At 43.0% G+C, this 23,154-nt stretch overlaps 1 protein-coding gene across 1 annotated transcript in view; it reads right to left on the bottom strand.

Annotated features, from left to right (window-relative positions):
- Positions 1 to 18,761: 18,761 nt before the first annotated feature.
- The window catches only part of Igsf9b (immunoglobulin superfamily member 9B), a 47,734-nt gene continuing 43,341 nt past the window's right edge, over positions 18,762 to 23,154 (bottom strand). The window contains exons 19-20 of the mRNA XM_076843546.1: positions 21,824 to 21,945; positions 18,762 to 18,970 (exon numbers count right to left, since the gene is read on the bottom strand). Of these exons, the coding sequence (XP_076699661.1) occupies positions 18,762 to 18,970; positions 21,824 to 21,945 (331 nt within the window). The remainder of the gene's footprint in view (positions 18,971 to 21,823; positions 21,946 to 23,154) is intronic.

The raw sequence follows: 23,154 nt of genomic DNA, 5'->3' as shown, positions 1-23,154 counted from the left end.
GAAGTTAAGTGCCTCATTTGAAGCAACTACCTGTTCTTTAAGCAAGAAGTGGCTTCATCTTCCAACAAGGACTAGAGGTCTCAGGGAGGTTTAAAGTCTTCTAACACATTTGTCTATATATTCCTATCACAGATTTCAGGGTCTTACTGCTTTCCTATCTCGACCAAAATTTCAGCATAGGAGATTCATTCAGGCTGAGATTCCAAAATTCTGCTACTCTCGTAACTGCATACCAGTTCGGGTCCTTGGCTTTGTCTACCCTTCTTCTACTTATGGGGGTCTCTTTAAAGCTGACAAAGAAGTATTCTGACTCATTTTGTATTAAATTAGCAATTGGATATCTTGATCTTGCATTTTCTTTCTTCAAAGCATCAACAGCAAAGGCTGTTGTTCTTCAACAGTCACTCCATCCCACTGTTCCTAGAAAAATTCTTCCTCCAGTGTCTCTCTAATGTAAAATGTTCTATGAACCAGTAAATCCCTTTTGCTTGTACCCAGCCTCAGTTCTGCAGCTACAAGCAGTTCTTAGTACAAGCAGCTACCTGTTAGCATATGACAGGGTCTATTAACACTGTACTACTATATTAGGGTCTTATTGCTAGCCATTTGGTAAGGGATCCAGCTGCAGAATTCCATCCATAGAGACTCCTGGATATATGTCTTAGAATGGGATCTCTATATGCAGAGCCTAAGATAGGCAATCAGGGGTATGTAGGTTTACCCTTCAAAAAGAAAAAGAAAAAGAAAAACCATAAGGTAATAAAGAAAGCTAGACAGAATCAGGGTAAGAAGCAACCAGAATAGTCTCAGGTGAATTCTAGCCTTGGCCTGACCCTGGAGATTGTGAGAGAGGTGCTCTACTCCGTGGCAAAGGGGGTAGCAATTTTTATTCCTGTAACAACCACAACTTTTTATATTACTTCTTGGGGGAGAAATATAAAACCTCTTAGGCAAGGGGGCTCATGCCAGTCAAGGCTAGCTCTCCAGCAGGGAACCTGTGAGTCACTTATCATCAACATTAAAAGAATACTCAGTGCACCCATCCAGTACACTGAGATACTACCATGCTTTTAAATCTTAAGCCAATGTCTTCGAAAACCCACTCTATGCTGTACTATCCCACTCAACTCTGCATATTCCTATTACAATTTAATAATGACTAATCAGCTGATGGACAACTGATTACTGACTCTCTACACCAGAATACAGGTTGCAGGAAAGAGAACATCTACTGGTTCTAAGCTGTACCTCCCTCCTAACACCTGCTCCTCTGAAATTTGTGCTCTTTGGATGGGCCATCTTACCCCACTCTCTATTGCTTACATCTCCCATGGTCAAGATCCCCTTTTTATTCATTGAAAGTTTTAGCACCTGCCTCTCGATCTTCCTCTTTACAACTTCACTTATTTTTCTCAGTGATAAATCCACCCAGGTGATCTATCCACCACTCTGGTCTCTTAATTTTTGGAGCACTTAATCTTTGGTGAACTTTTTTTTTTTTTTTTACCTTACCTGAGTCATCTTTTCCCACTATCAGACTGTGAACCTAGTAATTACCAGAAAATCTTTCTTTAAATTGTTAAAACCAGAATGTGACTACAAGTTTCTATTCTTTAATCACAGTACTTCAAGGTTATCTCTGTCACACTCAAAAACTGATTAGTAATCAAGACTCCAAAATGGACCCATCACTTTGTCATCAGTCTTATCTTCCTGTTTACTTAACAACCTTCAGATTCCATGGTTTCAAATGATTGTTCTTTTATAATCGCCTTCAACTACTTTGTCCAACTCCCTTCATATACTTTGCTGGAAAATTCATAATTCTGGCTAAACCACAACCTATTAATAATCACCAACTTCAAACTGACACAGAACCTAGCCTAGCAATTCTTAGCATTTCTCTGGGAAGCTCATTTATTCCTCACATTTTCTCCCCACCACTATGGCGCCTCTGGCCTTTCAGCTGATAATATGTTTCTCAATTCATGAGAAAACACAAGTCCTCAAATGAGAGCTTTCTCCAATTCTCATGACATCACAGACTCTTCTTCCTTCTGGGTAATACATCCATATGTGGTCTGGTCCCCTTCACTCTCACTGCATGAGTGACCATGCTCTTTGAGTCAACGTTTTTATGGTATCATCAGTCACGTCTCCTATTGGATGATTTGGGAAGCAAAACAAATGCTTTAATGTCATCTAACTAAAAAATAAATGATGCCCATCCTCGTGGCACATGCTTTCACTGGCTACCATCCATGACTCTGCACCCATTTGCTAATAAATATATTAACCTTGTCTTTATTTCCTATATTCCTAAGATTTGACATGTGAGCCTTGCTGACCCTGGAGGGGTTGACCACCCAAAGCTAGCCAATTCCTAGAAAGAGTAAAAAACACATCCATGAATGTAATTTTTAAATGCAAAGGTCATACCTTTACCTCCTGCTCTATGAGGATCTCACCTGCTGAGCCACTATCCACCTGCCCTAGTCAATTCAGAGCCAAACACCAGACTACAAGGATCCCTATGCCCAACAACCCAGTGCAGCTATTGAAACTAGCCAATACTAAATCTTCTTACCTGGCATCATACATTCCTTCCCATAGAAACTACAGTAAATTCTCTTGTCCATATTCATTCTCTCTCTCCCTCCCTCCCTCCCCCTCCCTCCCCTCCCTCTCTCTCTCTCTCTCTCTCTCTCTCTCTCTCTCTCTCTCTCTCTCTCTCTCTCTCTCTCCTGACCAACTGTACAGTTGCCTTTTGTGACCCCCATGGCTTGGCATGGCTTGACATGCCATGGCATGTCCCTTCTCTCAGGAACTGTAACTACCTTTCCAAAGATAATTTGACTTTTTATCTGTTGGCCTTGCTATACCTCAAATGTTCTATTAAATATTCCATTTTAAAACACTAGGCTTCTCAAAAGTGTTGTCCATATAACCTTATCTCTCTAATCACTCATTCTCTTCTCTTTGCTTCACCCTGATTTGGTTTCTGCTTCCATCATTCCACAGAAGTTGTTTTTACCAAGGGCACAGACAACCTCCAAGTTAAATGATGTCGAATATCAAAGATATTTTTTCTGAACAGTCATTTATCCTTTTGATAAATGTATTTTAAGTTTTTATTTTGGGACCTATCACACTCTACTAGCATGTTCTGCAGTGGGACTTAAATAATTCCTTGGAGGCACCCACCACACTAGTAAAGTGGACATAAAATGAGCAAGGAAAACAGTGTTAAGAGATACTTCCTTTGGCCTGTCAAAAGGAGAGTGACAAATGCCCCAAACTGAGGACACACAGGAGCTAAGTACCTCTCCTCAAGAAAGCTGGTTGCCTCTAGCACAGCTTCCCAAGAGGAATCAAAGTTGGCTCTGCACCACCCACCATTTCTATGGCTGGTAAGATAGAGCTAGAGAGGGAGATGAAAGGGAGGATTGAAATCCAGACTCTCTGGCCTCAGGAAGAGCACCTATAAATGCTCAGAGGTGTTTCCATCCTTCCCTTTGTGGGTGGAACTAAGTCCTTCCTCCTCAAAACCAAGTGAAATAACAGCTCTAACATAATCACTTTCAGAGATTGGAGTTGCCAGTGAGAAGGGGAAAGTGGCATGCCCCTTCTTGGAATGGCTGCCACTGAGCTGCAGAACGTGGTATCTCCACCTGGAGCTGCTATGGGAGTCCCACAGAGCTTGCTCCCTGGTGTTTGAGAGGATATACAAACACAAAGAAGGTACTCCTCCCCGTCACTGTTTCTGGAGGGATACTGGCCTCCTCCTCCAGAGTTCTCTCAGAATAGTTAAGTGCTGTCCCCAGGTTCATCCCTGACTGAATGGTAGAACAAGGACATGGATTTCTTCCCTGGGAAGGGAACAGCAGTAAGCCCTAGTAAAGGCAGATGGTTTATACACACGGACTGAGGAGTCAGGGGAAAGAACTGTTCTTAGCATCAGGACAAAGAAGCTGGGACCTCAGGGTCCTGCTCATGCCCCCACTGAAGAAATAACTAGAGCATCTAAAAATTCCTCTTGTGCACTAGGTTCGTAAACAAAGGTCCTCCGCCCCTGGCCATGGAGAAAAAGGGTTCCATGGAAAGACGGCCCAAAAAGGGAGATTAGGAACACACACAAAAAGACTTTGGCTTATCTGTAGGACTGACTTGGGTACCTCCACAAACCTAAAAGCAAGGGGTCTTGGCCTGCAAAATCAGTTGTCCTGAGGTTTATATAGCCTATAAGGTTTGTTGTAACGTGGACTCCCCACAGCCCTCTCTTCATCACAGTAATTTATCTGAATCTTCACTAATAAATGTATTGCACTGCTCAGTGATTTCCAAGGGATTATATGACTTCACTTGGGGGAATACAGGAATCCTGGGGACTATGCCATGTCCCTGTGAAAGGAATTCTAAGGGGGAAAGTGGTGGGGTCTCATTTGTACTTTCTAGGCAACTTCTTGGTACCTTAAAGCCTTTGTGGAACAAGAATAGGAAAGGAAAGGAGGGAAAGAGGAGGAAAGGAGAGGAAAGGAAAGGAAAGGAAGAGCCATCGATTAGCTCACTCACTGGTTCCCACCAAGTATTCCCACTAAGTATTTTACTTAACACATAAAATTACTCTCAGTGCCAATAAAATAAACACGAAGTTATTTTGTAAACTATGAAATACTTTGTCAACATGAAGTTAGAACCAAATTTTAAAATACACTAAACTTCAGCCAGGCACAGTGGTGCAGTCCTGTAATCCCAGTAGTTCAGGAGGCAGAGGCAGGAGGAGCTCAAGTTAAAAGCCAGTATCAGCAACTTAGTGAGGCCTTAGGTAACTTAGCAAGACCTTATCTCAAAATCAAAAATAAAAAGGGCTAGAGGGAAGTGACTCAGTGGTAAAGTACCCCTGGTTTCAATCCCTGGTACCAAAAAAAAAAAAAAAAAAAAAAAAGCTAAAATTCTTTAAATATCACAATTTAACACAGAACTTCCTCCTAAAAAAATTTATTTTATCTCACTCTTTTTTATTTATTTATTTATTATTTATATTTTGCTTTGTCTCGGAGCTTGCAAATATTAAAAAAGGGGGGGGCGGTATCGAAGTCAACAACCTCACCTGTAAAAGATCTATTCCCTGGGAGGACCCAAGGGTTCACAACCTGATGTGGGTGAAACTCAGGACTTCACGTTCATAAGATGGGTTTGGCAATGTTGGCCGTGTTCATTTGTATAAAAGGGAGGCAGCAAATCACTCCATGTATCAGCTTTTAAAAATTAAGAATAGAATCCTAATTAGAATAAATTATACTCCATGTATGTATATGTCAAAATTCGCTTTACTGTCACATACATCTAAAAAAGAAAAAAAATTTAAAAAGAAATACAAAAAATTTCAGATCAAAGTGTATAAGAAACAAAAAAATATGTATTTTCATTATGACTTGGTAATAAAGACAGAGGAAAAAACTGGAAATGAGGTAAGAATGAGAACTGTGACTGCCAATTGAAGCAGAGGAAAGCTGTATGAATTCCCATGGTATAACATCTCCACCTGACAGTTTCTAGGGGATTCTATATGCAGGCTTTTTAACCATAACAGATGTTATGAAATTTGTAGATGGACTTATTTTTTGATTTTTTGTTTTCTTCACTTGGAACAGCAGGCATAAAAAGATCATATTTCAGTATATTTCCCCTCCAACAAAATCCCAAATAAAATGAGAAGTAAGCATGGTCAGAGTTGATAGCCTGAGGGTAGTGTCTAGACAGAAGATAGGACGTTAACAAATGAGAATGATGATGTGGTCAGGGAAGGAAATGATTTCAATTAAGACAGGAGACTATACCACACCACCCTGGAGAATAAAATGGTGAAAGCTGCTAATCCATTCAAGTGAAGGAAAAGACACAGTTCAATGGCAAGAAGTCACTTGACCTTGACTCAAAAGAATATGAAATTTTGCTGTTGGAGGATAATTTAGACAAAGGTGGAGTCAAACCAGAAAATGACTTCATCACATAATTTCAGAGTCAGAAAAGATTTCAGGCATTGTAAAAAGGCTACAAAGTAAAGAGGTTTATAAAATATACCTTCAACACTAAAATTGGTTACCCCCTTGCAGTTCTTGCTCAAGTACTACCTTCCTGGTGAATCCCACTCCAATCACTACTGTTTTGCCTCCAATCAACTCCCTCCTCCTAGACATCAGTTGCTCCGGATCCAACTGGATTTTTTTTTTTTTTCAAAAGCACTGACCACCTTATTGCATTCTATGTAATTTTCTTGTTGCAATAATCATTTATTACCTGTTCCCCCTACCATTAGAATATAAATCCTCTAAGAACAGGAACTTTGTCGATTTTCTTTACTGGTGGATCCCAAGAGAACATTTCAGTGATTCACACATAATATACCCTCAGCATATATTTGTGCAATGAATGAAGAGTACCTACTTTAACTCTAAGCCTTAAATCTTCTCAGAATCATTGTTCAGCTATGAGTTTACAAAGGGTTGATTAGGGAGACCTAGGGCCAGCAGTGAAATCAGGTAACATCAGAAAATACTTCCTTGGTACAAACAATAATTAGAAAATGAATTTTTTTAGCAAATGTTTATTTATATCAAAATACAAAACATTTCTGAAGCAGAGTAATGTTACATGAGGAGCAATTAAATACTAAACTTCTTTTAATCAGTTTAACTTGCAACACTCCCAGGGCTACCTTCACTGGCTACACATCTGGTCATTTGATGTGGCTTTTTCTTCTCTCCCCTTTTGTTTGTTTGCTTATGTACTTGTTTGCTCATTTTGACTTTTAATTCAGGATATGAACATGCAGCGTTACTGGCGATGAGTTGGATAGTATTCAGCAAGCCTGAAAATACCAGCGAGTGGAGCCTGGCACGGCAGCCTGAACTAAGGCAGACTGTAAATTCTCTCCCTACTTGAGTTTGGGGTATTACCTTTAACTGGCAAGTCTAAGGCCAAAGGAATCACTGTCATTGGTAGCCAGAGCAGGAATTATTGCTTAGGGCCATGGAGCAGGTGTGGCTTATGGGTCATCTCCAGTGGGGTCTTCTCAGTGGGTTGGAAAGGAGTAGGACAGCCAAATGGCAGCCTAGAGAGAGGTGGCAGCTACAATAGGCCCCAGGTCAAGGAACAGAAGGTGCAGGCATCCTGTTGGAGCAACTTTCTTCCCCAAGAAACCAAGCAAGGGTTAGGGAGAAGAAAGGTTCCTTCTAGTCTTGGATGTCTGTGATTTGGTGGCTAGAGGTACCTGCCCCTAGGATGGGCCCTTTATAAATGCTTAGAGTTTGAATATTTTGAGGAAAAAGCACCTGGTTGAGAGTGTAGCTATTTCTAATACACCTCCACTCCCTGACCGAGAAAAACGGGAAGGATGTGGGAAACAGAAGAGAGCATGTCCCCCTTCGTTCCCACAACTGCCCCATTCCCAGGGCCAACCTGGGTCTCCCTTTCAAGCCCCCAGTTAGCACATTCACTTTGGCATCGTGCACCTGTAATCTTACACACACACACACACACACACACACACACACACATTCACACACATGTGCACATGCACTCCACACACACACACACACAAATGCCTGGTTCTCTTTCAGCATTTGCTCAATAGAATAGTACCCCATCTTTACCATCATCCATTTCTCCCAGAGGACCCCTTGGCTCACAGGTCCCTAAGACCCAGCCCCAGGCTTGGCACATGCTGGCATTCCCAGGCTTTTGAGAACAGGGTGATGGAGCAAGGAGCTCCCCAGAGACAGGTTATACAGAGTGTAGAATATGTTTGAATAAGGCTTTGGTACAGCACCGATTTAATGTTCTTATAGTTTGATTTCTATGTTATCTTTTAGAAGAAAAAAAAAAAGCTTACTGAAAAAATAGTTTTTATTTACTTTTGAGTTACATACCTGAAGTTCAAAAAGTAAGCCTCTAGTTGCCATCAAATTCACACAGAGAGGTGTTCTGTGCACAGCTGTACAATTTGTTGGTTTGTCTTTAATTTGGAACCAAAGTCAGCCAACCAATATCACAAAGTCAGCTGCCCATGGTAACTGACTTTAACCAATCCATACATACAGAGAAGACATAAAGAGAGAGAACACAAAAGCCACCCCTAAATCTCCCACCCCAAATCCCTATAGGAAAAAAAAACTCGTAGAAGATAAAATACAGCAAGATCTAAGGGACCAGTAGGACAAAAGCAGTTCTGTCCAGCTGGCATCTTCAGGAACAGCACCAAAAAGCACCCTAGCGCAGTGATGTTGTAATACTCAACATTCAAGAAATGAAAATGAGGTTTGAATGGTCTTTACAAGAAGATCTGGCATGGATGGGGGAACCCCCAAAAAAAGTTGAGTAAGGAAAAAAAGTTCGAAATGAGAGCAAGAAATCTCATGACGAAACCGATAGTCTTATCCAGACTTGTTAGAAAAGAAGAATAAAAGCAAGAGGCTGCCAAGCATCTGGAGGTATGGAGTTGGTAAGGGGTCTTGGGGAAGAAGCATTGGGAGCTCCTTCCTCCACACCATCTCTTCACCCCTACCCTCTGTGTCTATAGACCACAGGGTGACAGGAGGAAAGAAATTCACATCAAAATGATGACCTCCAGGTATGCAATGTAAGAAATATATCCAGATGATATAGTCCCTCCTGGTGGAAGAGATAAAGTTGATGATAAAAGAGGCCAAAAGTTACTGACAGGAATCAGGATGTAACCCCTTCATGTCAACAAGTTGGACAAGAACAAGCAACCAGGGAAAGCGCACCCCATCCACACCTTCAATCTCTGGTCCCATAAATGGCAGACAGAAAACAAAATCTGAATGGAGCTTTAAAACTTTCTTATACTGATGTATATGAACTTAGTAAATGGAGTGTTAGATCAACCATTCCCCATCTAACACCTCAGTCTAAAAATTTTAGCATGAAGATCTTCCATAAAGCTACCCTTCCCAGTCCCTGGATTCAACATTAGTAGTTTACTAAACAGGAGAGATCCCACACATTCCAGTATCATGATGAATTCCTCATGGAGAGAAAGTGAGCCATGTGTAGAATCACCTGTTCTTCCACATCGTACACTGATATTGCCCAAAGTGGTTCAATATGAACAAAGAGAGTGGGAGGGCCCAGCCAAAGCCAAGGAGAAATGAACAAGCCCCTCTTCTCCAAGCTCCTGGTTGATGACAATGCGAAGATACATTCCACCCTGGTCCCTGGGACAGCAATTCTCAGCAGGTCTACTCCACAGTCTTATTCCACACAGTAGACAGAGGTAGCAAAACTACAACTCTATAAAGATTTTTCCCCTCCTCTTTCTCAAAGAGAAAGCACCAAAATTCAGTATCCCTTCTGTATCCTGGGGACCAAGAAGAAAGTTACAAGCACATGGAGGAACTCAAGAGTCCTGAAAGCAGCTATAGGTCTCAAAGGTCTCATCAGAGCACTTCTCCCACCTACCAGTCCAATTAACTGAGAGGTTCAAAGACAAGACATCCTGCTTACTCCATATATAATCAGATCTCAATCCCCTTTGTTCCAAGAAATGGGAGATTGATACTGTGCTTAGCAGTCTTTTCTTCTCTAATGCCCACCCCTTGCACCATCTTGCTGAGGGCTGTGTCAAGGAAAGGACATAGGTAACACATTCTCTCCAGGCTCTAAAATTTTGCAATTGTCTTCTCCATTTTCCCCAAAATGAAGGGTCCTGGTTGACACTGAGGAATGGGATGGAAATGTACAGACTCCCAATCTCATGTACCTTGGTGCTACTGAGGTTTCTAAGGATCAAGCATTTGGCTCAATGTAGAAAGAGCAGAGTATTATAGGAGCCCTGGGGCCTCATAGAGTATGAGCCCTCTAAGGTGCTCGTGAGCTGAAGTGATTGACTCTGCTGGTGACATACAACCACAAGTTGGAGAAAGTCTATAGAGAAGAAGAGGTGGGCTCTAAGAGCCAAAAGAATAGTAATGAAAATCCTTCTTTGGTAGCTCAGGAGAGGTTGCAACCTGCGAAGGGACATAGAATTTGCTGCTCTTCCACTTGCTCAACCTCCCAGAAAAATCTTACAAGAAACACCTTGCTGTGTACTCCTTAAGCCTCCTGAGGAGATTACAGGAAAGACTGGTCACCTGCAAAGATGGACCCAGTATCAAAGCCCTTCCAATATTATTGGAGAGAGCCAATTTTCCCGCAGTATCTTTAAAAAACAGGAAGTATTTTGAGCAGATAATCCCGGAGAGCCAAGAACAATGCCCTCATGAATGACAGGGTCACATAAGGTCTAGGATCAGGATTTAGACTCAAATTTCTCACCAACCACTCTTCCCATAATACCCCCAAATAAATAAAGAGCCTTTCCCATGGTGGAGGCATTTGAATTCCTCTAATGATCAAACTCCATGGACAGAGCTCTTAGATAGCATAACATTTGGTTGAGAGAGAGGGGTTAGTATTGCCCTTTTTGAGTGACAAGCAGGAGTAAGAGCTGAGAGATTGCAGTTATGAGTCTCTCCTGGCTGCATGCACCATCTGGCACTGCACCAGCTTCAAACACATCCCTGTGAGTTCTTGGAAAGTCAGATGGACGAGCAAGCACCTAGGAGATGCTGGCAGTGGTTACAAGACATGACCTTGCAGGGTGTGTGAGGTCTTGCATTCTCAAAGAGGTATTCTTCAGGTCACCCAGTTTCCTATTCAAATACAAACGAACTCCTGTTCCATTCTTGATCATATTCTTTCAAAAACACTGTTCAGTTTTTTAAGTCCCAGACTGAGTGCATAAAGAGATTCTCCTAGGACCCATCTTTCCAGTCTGGCCCCAAATTAATCTCCCATTCCTGATCCTCCACTTGTCCTAGGATTGGAGCACCCCATTTCCAATGGTACTTTATTTTCCAATTAAAAAATAAATGAAAACAGGAGAGGTGACATATTTATACTAGATAATCACATTCACACTTGTTCCAAGAATCTATAGCAATAATTATCAGGGTGTCTCTTCATCAAGACTGAGCCCAAGCTGTCAGCCTCACAATCTCTCTTACCACCATACCCTCCAGGAACTGCTAAGCCCAGGTGCTATAAACTGAAACAGGTGTTAACTCTAAGTCCCTAGATAATCTCAACCTCCCACTTTCCAAGCTACTAAGCTGAATTCCTTCCACGGAACTGGGTACCAACCCATAGCCACACAGGGATGGAATCACAGTTTCCAACTCTCCATCATTCTTACTATATATCAAACACTCCTTTCAAATAGTTCAAATCAGTGTCCCCTCCAGTAGCAAGAGACATGTGGATCTGGATTCCCTACAGCTATTAGATCTAATATATCCTACAACTGTCAACTCACCTGTCCTTTCTGAGAGTTCTTTATTTTGTTATTTTAAAGTTTGTTTCACAAATACATATTTCCATCAGAGAGACCCAAGAAACTCTGAACAGAGAGTGTATCTCAGGAAAGATGGAGAAGAGGTGTCATCAGGCATGAGCTAGTACCCCAGACCACCTGGGGATGGTGATACTGCTCAAAGCATCTCTAAGCACACGTACAAAAATAAAGCAAACTATGACTGCATATAGATATATAGATATGTAGATAAGATAGACAGATATACTTTATATAGGTTTTCTTCATATTTATATATGTGTGCAAAGGGCATGAGTCTCCACTCATCCTGCCCAGCTTGCATTTCTTGCCCACCCACTCCCAACTCCCCACATGGACCACTTGCCTGAAGTTTCCACTGTTAGTCACCACTATTGCATCTGATTCTTGCCCACCCACCCCCACGTAAGTTCCCCTTTTTCCTTAAAATAGAACAAGTTTTATATATTTATATAATTTTATATACAATCTCCATAAAAAATACACTTAAGATAGTGTATTACTAATTTGACCCTCCTACCCAAAATAAAAGTTGTCTAGCAAAGAAAAAGCCAACGAAAAAGAGTGTTTCCTAGGCCTGATGCTATTCAGGCAAAGCAGTGTGTTCCTATAAATCTATTACACACACATACGACATGCATACATACATGCACCACACGCACACATCCCATATCACTCGCACCATACTATATACACATACCTACAACACACTTACAGATTCCATACATGCCACAAACACACATCAAACATATAGATACCATGTATACACTACACACTCATACACACCACACAGTCATTGCACACCCCATCACACACTTACTTCCTGAACCCAGGAAAGGAACACTGATATAGAGAACAGGAAGGTAACCTGGTGCCTGCAGAGAGACAGGTGAGGTAATCCAACTTCTCTGACCTAGTCAGGACAATGTCAACTCATGTCAGGCTTATCATTGTTCATGGAAGTCACTATAAATATTCACTGATAGAATGATTGACAGTTTCCCTTCCAAGGATAGCAAGATGACCATTCATTCCCCTCCATCAGATAAAAGGTTCCATAAGTCCCTAAGTCAAAAAGAAGCAAAATGCCCCTATGCCCTCATCACCAAAATGAGGAGCATCAAGCATTTGCCCTTACCATCTACTTATGTGACGATCCCACATGGTGCCCAAAAGCATGCTTGCAGTATTTATAAGGCTGCAAATGCAAATTCCCCTCCCCAGCCCAACCCCTGTGCCCTCCCCAATTCCTTTCCCCACCCAACCACCTCCCTATCATAAACCATGCACAATTTCAAGATCCCTGGAGCCACATAGAAGTGGGGGACAGAAGGAAAGGGAACCTAATTGATGTGTATAAGAGGTAGAGAGGGACAGTTTGCCCTAGTTCCTAAAATAAATCCAAGAAACCTAGTACCAGGAGGAGATGGGGTTGGTAGGGCACATTTCTTCAATACCCTGAAGAAAAACAGGCCAGATATTCATTCATGTCACCATTTAGTAGGATGGAAAAGGTAGACAACCAAAAGACCAAGGATGGGAGCTGAGAAATTGTACCACACTAGTTGAATTTCTCAAACTAGCTTTCCCAGCAAGTGGTCCAAGTCAGACAACTATGTCATCAGCTCTCTTCAGAATCCCAATACTGCCACTGACCCACTACAGAAGAGAATGTCCAAGTGATTTCAATGACCATTTGCTATTCTACCAAAGTACTTAGTGATCGAGATATCCTGACTCTTCTTCCCCTAAGCCATGCCAGCCATTAACAATATTTCACTAATGCTTAATTTTCCTTATCCTACACAGAACTATGGATTGCTTTGGTCCAGGCTTAATTTATGGGGAATTTTCCTATCAACTTAAAAAAAAGATCATGAAAAAAATTACCCTCTCCACAATTAAATGCACAAAACATCTGGTGGGGACGTTTTATTTACTCCTGAAAGACTTATTTGAAAGTATAGACAGGGGTCCAGAAATAAGGCTCTGGACCTGTGCAGATTCACTATGGGTCAGAGGGAGGGGTAGTAAGAGACACCCCTATTTAAACTTTTAAGTTGATATGAATGCTAAATTCCAATCTGGGCTTTGATCCTTGGTTTATGGATTTCTTCTAAAGAGATTTTAAATTCTGCCTCTTGATCCAAAAGGAAGCAGAGTTGGAGACATTAAGGAGGAGAGAAGATTGGCTGGTCTCTGATTACAGGGTGAAACATTTTCATCTACTCACCTCAGCCAAACTAGTGACTTTTTAACTTACCAAAAGACAAAGTGAAGACTAGGCATGAAGCCACTGTGTAGCTTCGTGACCTGAAGTAATTTCCTATACCTCAAGTAGAAAGGATGACAAATATGGATGCCAGGCCCCATTTCTCTTCTACCGTCATCTCCAAAGTCTTGTGAACATTTTTAAATAATGAATGAGGAGGAAAAGCAACCAACCACTTCTTATGAGAGCAAACACACAACGCTCATAAAAAGGATCCTTCCTTCTCTGCTGACCAAGAGCTAGTGATAGAAGGAGCATTTCAAGGAACCCTCCTAGCTTTAGACCTGAGGAAACCTGAAAACCAACAGATAAAGCTGAAGTAGATGGTGAAGATGTTCATACATGGGCACTTAGTGTTAGAGGCTAATTTTGGAGGAAGCAAAGAAGTCCAGCTAAGAGCAAGACCCAGTCTGAGCCTGTGTGCCAGCCCCTACCCACAATCTGCTCTCAGTGGCTAATCCCCCTCCCTCACTGATCCTGCCTCTCGGGCTCTTCACTGCTACCACTCCTCAGCCTGTCCCCTACCAGGCAGGCACTGTTTTTTTCTTGGAATGTGTACACTACTCTATTATTTGTAAGTAAGTTATCACATGCCCCAAAGAGAATGGTAAGGCTCGATGTGCCCTGCTTTGGGGTTTACAGTCCCTGGATCCTCATTCCCTACTTCCAGACTAATCTAACATTCTGTTTCCTTCCAGCCTCACATATACCTGGCAAAGGATCAGGGTTCTTCTCCATACTCCACCTCTCCAACTACCCTTCCTAGAGTCCCCCTGCACCATCATTATCATACTCAGCATAGAACTGATCATCAAAACACCTCCCAAATACTCCACAAATGCAGCCATGTAGGGCTCTGAATCTCTGTCTTACTGGAGTTTGCTTCTGACTTTATTTTAGAGAAGACACAAAAGGTAGGACTGACCCCAGGAGCACTACTGGCAATGCTCATGGTTCTCACTGAGAGCATCCAAGAGCTTCCTTATGTTCCCAGTCATCACTGCCCTTTGACTTCTTCCCACTGCTCCCCCCAAATCCCTGCCGTGGCCCCAAAGCTCCTTTACATGCAAGCAAAGCAAGCCCAAGAGAAACCATTAGCTTTTCTTTTCCTAGGGTTTTCTACATATTAGTAAAATGTACTTATCTACAATTCTTCCCTCAGCCCACCCCCGAACCCCAAAAGGCTTTTGCTAACAAAACTGAAAGAAACATCCCCAGCCACAGATATCTCAGCTCTGGATTCAAATTCTAGGCAGTGGCAAAGATACAATGATGCTCTGTGACATCTGTTTCTCTCCTGAAGCTACTGTTTGTCAACCTTGTAGAAAAAAAAAAAAAGAAAAAGAAAAAGAAAGTTCCACATCTGAATTTACCTTACTGAGTATCTTATGCATGAAAAGAGCAGGAGAATAAATAACTGAAATCTGTTCAACCCCGAATATTTTAGATTGCAAATCAAAAATAAAGGCAGAGTACATGGAGAAAGATCAACAAGTACTTACCCCTATCCACCCCTCTGGATCCTTCCCCCAAGGACATGATCATGTATCCAAACCCTTCCTCATAGGAGGGTGCAGACCCTGTCAGCCCTTTGGAATAAAGGCATCCTTCCTGTTGAGAAAGTAGAATCTGAGAAGGCCTCTCCTACCCCCAGTCTCTCAAGGGAAGTTGCTATGAAGATAAGGTGGCCAACAGGCAGGGTCCACTCCCAGTTGCTGGGGCCACACTGACAATCCACACCAGATTCCACTGGTGGCCAGCCAACAAACCAAGAAACAGGATCCACCTTCTCCTTCTTATTGCTCGCTTTCCCTAAAACAAATTGCAATCTCTCATGTCCCTCAAAGAGCCACTTTATCCTCTTCCTGCTCTGTGGATCACCAAATGGTGAAACAGCCACTGTTTCCAGTCAAGATGCAGAAGGAAGAGGCTGACAAAAATCTGAGCTACAGGAATAGGTTTTTATCTGAGTTACTTCTACTGCAAGGCTACCAGATCCTAAAGGGGTTTGGAAGACATGTGATCTCCCACAGAGTGGAGGGGGAAAGTACTAGAAAACTTAAGAGTGGTCATTGCTGTGTTCAAAGGCAGAGTGCAAAGGACATTGGTTCCCAAAAGTGGAAACACCCCCAGCATCCATATGTTCCCAACTGGAACTATTACACATGTGCCCATACCCAGCATGTAGTGTGACACCTTGGCCATCCACCCCATGGACACAGAGAGGACCATATTTTGTCAATTTCCTTTACAGTCCTTCAAGTAAAGACTAAAACAGCTCCCAGGGTTGCGGGAAGGCTGGTGGCCTCCAAGGACACTGTCACAAGAAGGAAGCCTCCATTGGAAGGAGAATGAGTCCAAGGCCACAGAGAAATAGGTAGGCCTCGGGTCTCTTCCCTGCCCTGAGGACACCACAGCACAGCTGCCACCTAGTGGCCAGCAGAAAACACAGCTCCCACCATTTGGTCTGATATGCTGAGGTAAAGCGCACTGGCAGAGAGGCAAGAAAAGAAGGGAGTCAGCACCTTTGTTGGCACAGGACCCCCGGAAAGCCCAGTTGTAGGCAGAGACACCTCAGCCCACAACGTTTGGCTCTTGGCCCTGTATAACATCCTAAAGAAGCAAAGCCTTCCATATCAGCTTCTCCTCTTCTTTTCTAACCTCAAGGTCCAGGTGGCCTCAGGGACTAGAAATCCCAGGAGGGTACTAAGAACAGTTGGCCTAATTTATCCCATAGTTCTCTAGACCTGATGCAAGGCAATCACCTTCCATTGCAGGACCTTGGCTGGTCAGCCTGGTGGGACAAAGACTACAGACTGACCTGCTGTAAGCCCCCACATTCCACACTGATATTTCAGGTAAGTCTGCTCCCCACACATCCTGGGAGAGATGTTCTAGTGAGCAGCCCATGTGGCACAGTGGCAGTGGTAGCACCACCTCTGAAAAAAAAATGCAAAGAGGCACACAACTCTACTTTTCCAATTTGCTAGAGGTGCTGCCCAGTGGTCAAGTGGACTCCAATGCCCCACAGAATGCATTAGCTGAGGGTCCAGGTTCCACACCAAGGGTGCACAGCCTAGTCCCAGAGCAATACAACACCATCTGCTGCACATTCTTCACCCTTGTCCATAAAGGACCTGTAGCCGTGGTGTAGCTCACATGGCAGAGCCTCAAGGGTTGGTCCCCAGTTCACTAGGAAAGAGTAGGAAGCACCAGGGCCTAGCTGACAGAGGCAAATTCCATCCCCCAAAGTGGAAGCTCCAACAAAGGACCAGCTTCCCAGCCCTCAGAGGCCATGTCTTGCCTAGGTCATTGGGCCGAGCCATTGGCAACTGCAATGAGACTAGCAGAAGCCTTCTAGTGCTCTGACTTACTTGGTCAATGTCCAAGCAGGTCACTGGGGAAGAAGTGAATGTCCCCAAACCTACCAAGGTAGTAGCACCAAGAAGGAAATACTTCAAGGTACCTAGCAATTTCCATTATTCTAGGCCAGGCCAAAAGGATAGCCTCCTATACAAGAAGAGGGGAGAGTGAGAACAGTTCCTCCCTCTGCCCCATTCTTGGTCTTCTGTTCTGTTCTTGGGCAGCACCATTATCTAATGGGAAGAGAAAGAGATATCTGAGTAGGAAGATAGCCTCAAAAAAGCTTCTGGGTGCTAGTTTGAACTATGATAAGATTTTGGCAGAGGAAGGACCAAGGCCCACACCCCTGCCTTCTCCCTGTTTCACCTCCATTCCTATGCCTCAAAAAGCTTTCTTCAAGAGTACTTGGAAAAGAGTACCCTGGAACACAGTTATCTGAGGCATCCTCAGGATATGCTACTAGAGCTTGGGTCCCCAGGGTGGAAGGGGACCCCAGGGTAAAGCAGAGATGGCAGGCAGCAAGTGGCAAGTATGCAAAGGAGCCGCAGGCAGCACTACACAAGTGGCAATTAATCAATCTGGAGAATTAGCTCCCACAATAGGAAAGGAGGAGCCAATTAGCCACCACGGAGCAACACTCCAGAGAGTGCAGAGCTGGAGAGTGATATAAATAGAGCTGAGGCAGCTTGGTGCTCTGCACAGGTGGCCCCAGAATGAGAGAATCTTAGGCCGCAGGGCTCCTGGCCCTGGCTAGACCAAAAGGAACAGCTGATGAATGATTGTGTGAGCTCGGATTTGTGCACCAGGGCCTGCCATTGCTTGGTTGTGCACCGGGGCCTGCCATTGCAAAGCAGCATCTACTTCTGTCACATGGGCCAAACTGTGGAAGGTAAGAAGATGCCAGTCTGGCCTTGTGCCTGGCCATCCTTTCTTCACCTGGCAACCAAGCAAGAAAGGCTTGTGTTTATTTCAGTGGTAACGGTTTGCTAAACCTGCAAAGCAGGCAGCTGGCAATCATGGCAGGGCCCCATTTCTGTTCTGGTTGGGGCAAGTTAGAGAGAACAATGGTAAATTTAGCTGAGAGACATGAATCCTGTTTCAGCAAGAATAATCCCCCAAGACAGACATGAGGGCACCCAGCCAGCTCATAGCCAACCCTGCTCACAAACCTCAGCTGTCCACTGCCCTCCTCCTTCCTTCATTGACCACAGAAAGAAACAGCATTTTGCTTCAATGTACATATATATACACATAGAGAAACCCACCAACTACATACATGTGCATTTTTATCTATATCTATATATATGTGGAATTTGAAAGATGTATGGAAGTCTAGCCATCTCCCAGCACTCAAAAAAACTAAAACAGAAGCAGAGAGCAGTAAAAGCCATTGCTTTCCTCTTCTTCACTTTCAAAGACATTGAAGAAGCGAGAAAAATCAAGGGAGAGGTGGGTGGAGACAGATGCCCTTCTGTCCCCAGCTTGCTCCCTGACTTTAACCCACAGGCAGAAGGTCTGCCCCAGCCCTCTGTCCTGTGGACAAGACCAACTGGCCAGGATCTGGGGGAAGACTCCCACTCTGGCAGGAGAGAGGGCACACAGGACAAAGGTCTGAGCCATGTGTTGGTGGACAGAGGATGAGGCCCCACATGATGTCCCTCCCTGCCCCCACAGCCCAGGACCCTGCCCTGGGACACTTAGAGTGGTGTGGAGTCATAGCAGAGTGGCATGGCCTGGGTCATCATGATCCACACTGTTGAGGATTGCTGTCTGGTCTTCTGGAAGCTGGCGGTGGCACAAGTCTGAGAGCCGGGCAAAAGGGTCAGGACGAGAGTGTCTCTTCTTCTTTCGGAGGCAGACAGCTTCGTCGGGCCACAGAACCTGAGAGTTGGGAAGCTGCTGAGCCTGGGAGGCAGAACCGTCTAAAGAGAAGGAAACAGACACACCAAAGAAAAGAGAAAGGAGGTGAAAAGGAAGAATGCAGCCTCATGCACTCACCTTTGGCACTAGCAAGGACATATATGCTAAGTTTCTAATAGTGAAACAAAGGGATCACCCGAGTGTACTAGAGATAAGACTGAATTAAAGAGAAACTACCTTCTTTATTGCTAAGGCAACAACCAACCTGACCTTGCTCAACCTGACCTTATTCATTATAATGAGAGTCAAAAAAGTTGGATAGATATGATTTTTCCTTCTATAAATTCATAGATCTCATGAATCAATATACAATTATTTCCTTGGCATTATCTACAGGGTACCAGGTATCATTGTAGGAACCAGGAATCAGGGCTTCTAAGAATGGGCTGGGGCACAATACATTTTTTGCATCTACCTCAAACAGTGATGAACATTACACTGATTTTAATCATTTGCAATAGATTCAGGCCTGGACCCTTCCTATACTGCCAGGGGCACTCTTCTGCCTCATGGTCAATCGAGGCAGGAGAGGAGGGGGATGCAGACTGCAATTTCAGCAGTAGACACAGCACACACTGGCCAGGTTCAGGATATGTTATAAAGGTTGAGCCAATAGACCTTACCAAAGGAACTGGGTATAATGGAAAAGGCCTGCTTTCTATAGGATTATACTTCAGTACGGGGGTTTGGAGAAAGAGAAACAGAATTTTCAGATGCCATAAGTACAACAATGAAAGATAAAGCACTCCTGTGATAACAAACAACTGAGGCACTGCTTCTGCTCCCTAATGGTTTAACACTTGAATTGAATCTTCAATTATAAGACTTCCACAGACCTAAAGGAAAATTATTCGATCACAAGGAACAGCCAGTGTGAAAGTTCTGAGTTAAGAGCAAATGTAGCATGTTCCACAGCCCAGGAAGACTGACGGGAGTGTTGAAGGAGATTGAGATCTGTTCTGGTTGCAAGGGGTAGGCTTCTGACAGGTTTTAACCAGAAGTAAATGTGTGCATGTATGTACCCACATACCACTGAAAAAGAGAAAACTGCTCTGTCCTCTAACACTCACTCTGGTTGCTATGTGCAGCACAAGGAGTGAAGGTAGGTCAGGAGAACCAGATGTAAGGTACTGCAACAGTCAAGGCAGGAGAGGAGGGGGATGCAGACTGCAATTTTTGCAGTAGATACAGCACACACTGGCCAGGTTCAGGATATTTATAAAGGTTGAGCCAACAGACCTTACCAAAGGAACTGGGTATAAGCCATGAGAGCAAAAGAAGAATCCAGGTAAAAAGCCAATGTCATTTACTAAACTGAGGAAGAAGTAGGAAGGAGCTAATTTGGAAAGAATAATCAATAACTCTTTGGGACATTATAAAAGTTTCTAAAACATCCAAGTACATGTTCAACAGTCAGCTGGAAACACAAAACTTGACTTTATAGATGAGACCTGGGCTAAGGACAGACATGAGAGTTGTCAACATAGAGCAGGTTCCAGGTCCACCATCATCAGAACAAGAGAATCTGATGAGGCTTATTTTGCAATAAGAAAATAAATTTTGTTTATTATTATAACTTACAATCATGTATTACATAACAACATTTTGGCCAACAGTGAACCACATGTACAAAATAGTCCCTTAAGATACCACCTAGAGATGTCCTAGCCATCCCAGTTTTAATTGACAAAATTGCCTCAAGATGAATTTCTTAGAACATGTCCCTATTGTTAGGTGATACATGCACACACACACACACACACACACAAAAAAAAGATGGGTTTAAACAGATCACAAATTCAGCTTTGGGGTCTGATTTCTCCCCCAAACCTTGAAAATTCATTTTCTTTTTTAACCTCAATATGACCATCTATAAACTGATAGGAAACCAGCACCACACAAGGCTAAGGGATAGATCATCAATCACCATATCCTAATGATTCAGATGGCTTCACATTTGTGACACTTTTCTATAATTTTATCTATGAAAGAAGTTGCTCTATAGTAGTGATCAAAGGTCTGCAAAGAAACTGTTGAGCATTCTTCCTGACAGCAACATTCTTAACCATTGGTAGAAATAGTATTGTGCTAAATCTCAAGGAATTTTCTGAAGGAGGACTGAGTCATTTTGTGCTATTTTAGAAGCTACCTTTCACTGTTGGATAAACATTAGACGAATTTCAATGGAGGTGCCTTTTACATGATAATGAGACTTTCCTCGATGTAACTGAGAAAAGTTTGATCAACCTGTAGAGGCTGGTCCATGCCACATGTAATCTAAGCACCATTACTCCTGTGTTAAACTAGAAGACTTGAAATTTTAGAGGAAAAATACATAAGGAAAAGGTATATTTGCACAGTATGCTATAAAATGGAAAAAAAAATACAGTGCTATTTCTGTTATTCAAAAACACCTTAAAACAATGAGCTATATGTTCAAAAGCTACATGCACAGAAAATACTCTGCAGACACATAGAGTGGTGGTTTCCTAGGTGAGAGGAAATTAATCGAGTGAGGGGGGCAGTCAGATTTGAACCTTATCTTTCTCATTTTATAGATGAAAATTACATTTGTGTATTACTTGAAAATGAATGTTTAAAAAGAAATCAAGAGGGCCAAGGCTACTGTAGCTTAGTGGAAGAGCACTTGGCTAGCATGTGTGAAGCACTGGGTACAATCCTCAGCATCACATAAAAATGAGTATTAAAAAAAATTTTTTTTGAAACCAAGAACAAGAGAAGCTAACGAATTTGATTCTAGAGAAAACCCAAGGTTGGAATCCTGGACCCAACTGACAAGCCTCATGACAATAGAAAAGGTGGAAAGAGAGGAGCAGGTGCTTCCCACCATTTACCGGATCGTTTCTTTGACTTCGAAGAGCCCTTGGATGACTTTTTGGGCTTCTTTATCCGTTGGTATTTCAGAGCCTCCAGCCTCTCAGGTGCAGCAGCATTCCCGGACGCAGGTGGAAGTGTTCTGAAAGGGACAATTAGAGAGGTACAGGTCAGTTCCCACATGAGGGAGCTTTGGAAGAGGGCTGGAAGAAAGCCAAAGAGCTGGCCCATAGAAGGATGGAGCCCAGGGCTACAGAGTCCGAGGTATCCACAATGGTTCCTTGACACCTGCCTTTCTATTGCTCCTGGAAGAAAGAAAACCCAGTAGAAAGTTCCAGCACCAGGTGGCCTATCTCAGGAAAGAAACCTGTAGAACATCAGAAGACCCTAAGAAAGGGAGAGAGAGAGACTTTAATCGTAAGCCCCATCACACATGACTCAGGCTGGGATGAGTAAATGTCAGAGAAAAAGTGGGTTCAACGTCCACATTTCCTAAAAATCAGCACAATCAAGACCTTTAGCTGAAAAGTAAAAGGACAGTTTTAAGCAGAAGGTGAGCAACTCTTAATCCCAATTAACTGACCTCCATCTCTAGAAAATGGAAGTGCAAAACAAGAAGCCCAATGCCCAGTGTGATGGAGGTTCCATAAAACCCAACTGCACTGGGTAGCTTCCGCTCTGTCTGCAATATTGAGCCAGAATCTTGCAGCAAATAGCAAAAAATAATTGTCACAAAGCAACATTTTCAGCAGGAATATCTAGTTGACCCTCTGCAGATTAAGCTGATTTCCTTCATCTTATAAGAGAACAGAAGAGAGTAGAAGTAGATTATGACAGGGTATTCAAATCTGCAGCCTCACAAAGCCCTTGCTGTCTGTAATAAGTATCCTGGGAATTCTACATTTTAAGATTTAACAAAGACACTGAGGTTCGGAGGGAGGAACCACGTACATAGGTCTCTTCACCCCAGGTATGGGGAAGAGGTGGATTTTGTTATTTATTTGATGGACTGACTACCTGGCAAGGATAGCCTATGCAGTCCAGGCAATCAAGGAGACCCAAGTGAACTGAGAGGAGAGCAGTGTGTGACCATCTGGGCCTACTAGAGAGAATTTTCATAAGTCATAACTGAAGAAAATCTGGAAGACGTGTTTATCAAGACATATTTATCAATGTCATTTCTTCTCAAAGGAAGCCAGCTTGGAGCCTGAGAAATAAAGGGGGAAAGAGAGATAAGACGCTCTTTCTTCCCACAGCGCTGGTATTAGCTCGTGAACAAGGAAGTAGAAACATTTGAGGACCATGGCGGCGGTGGAGGTGACTCACATTCTTTCCCTCCTCAATCTTCACA

This window comes from Callospermophilus lateralis, chromosome 2 (genome assembly GCF_048772815.1).
Source record: "Callospermophilus lateralis isolate mCalLat2 chromosome 2, mCalLat2.hap1, whole genome shotgun sequence".
NCBI classification, from domain to species: Eukaryota; Metazoa; Chordata; class Mammalia; order Rodentia; family Sciuridae; genus Callospermophilus; species Callospermophilus lateralis.
Note: the sequence above shows the minus strand (reverse complement) of the source record. Positions and strands in the feature narration are given on the sequence as shown.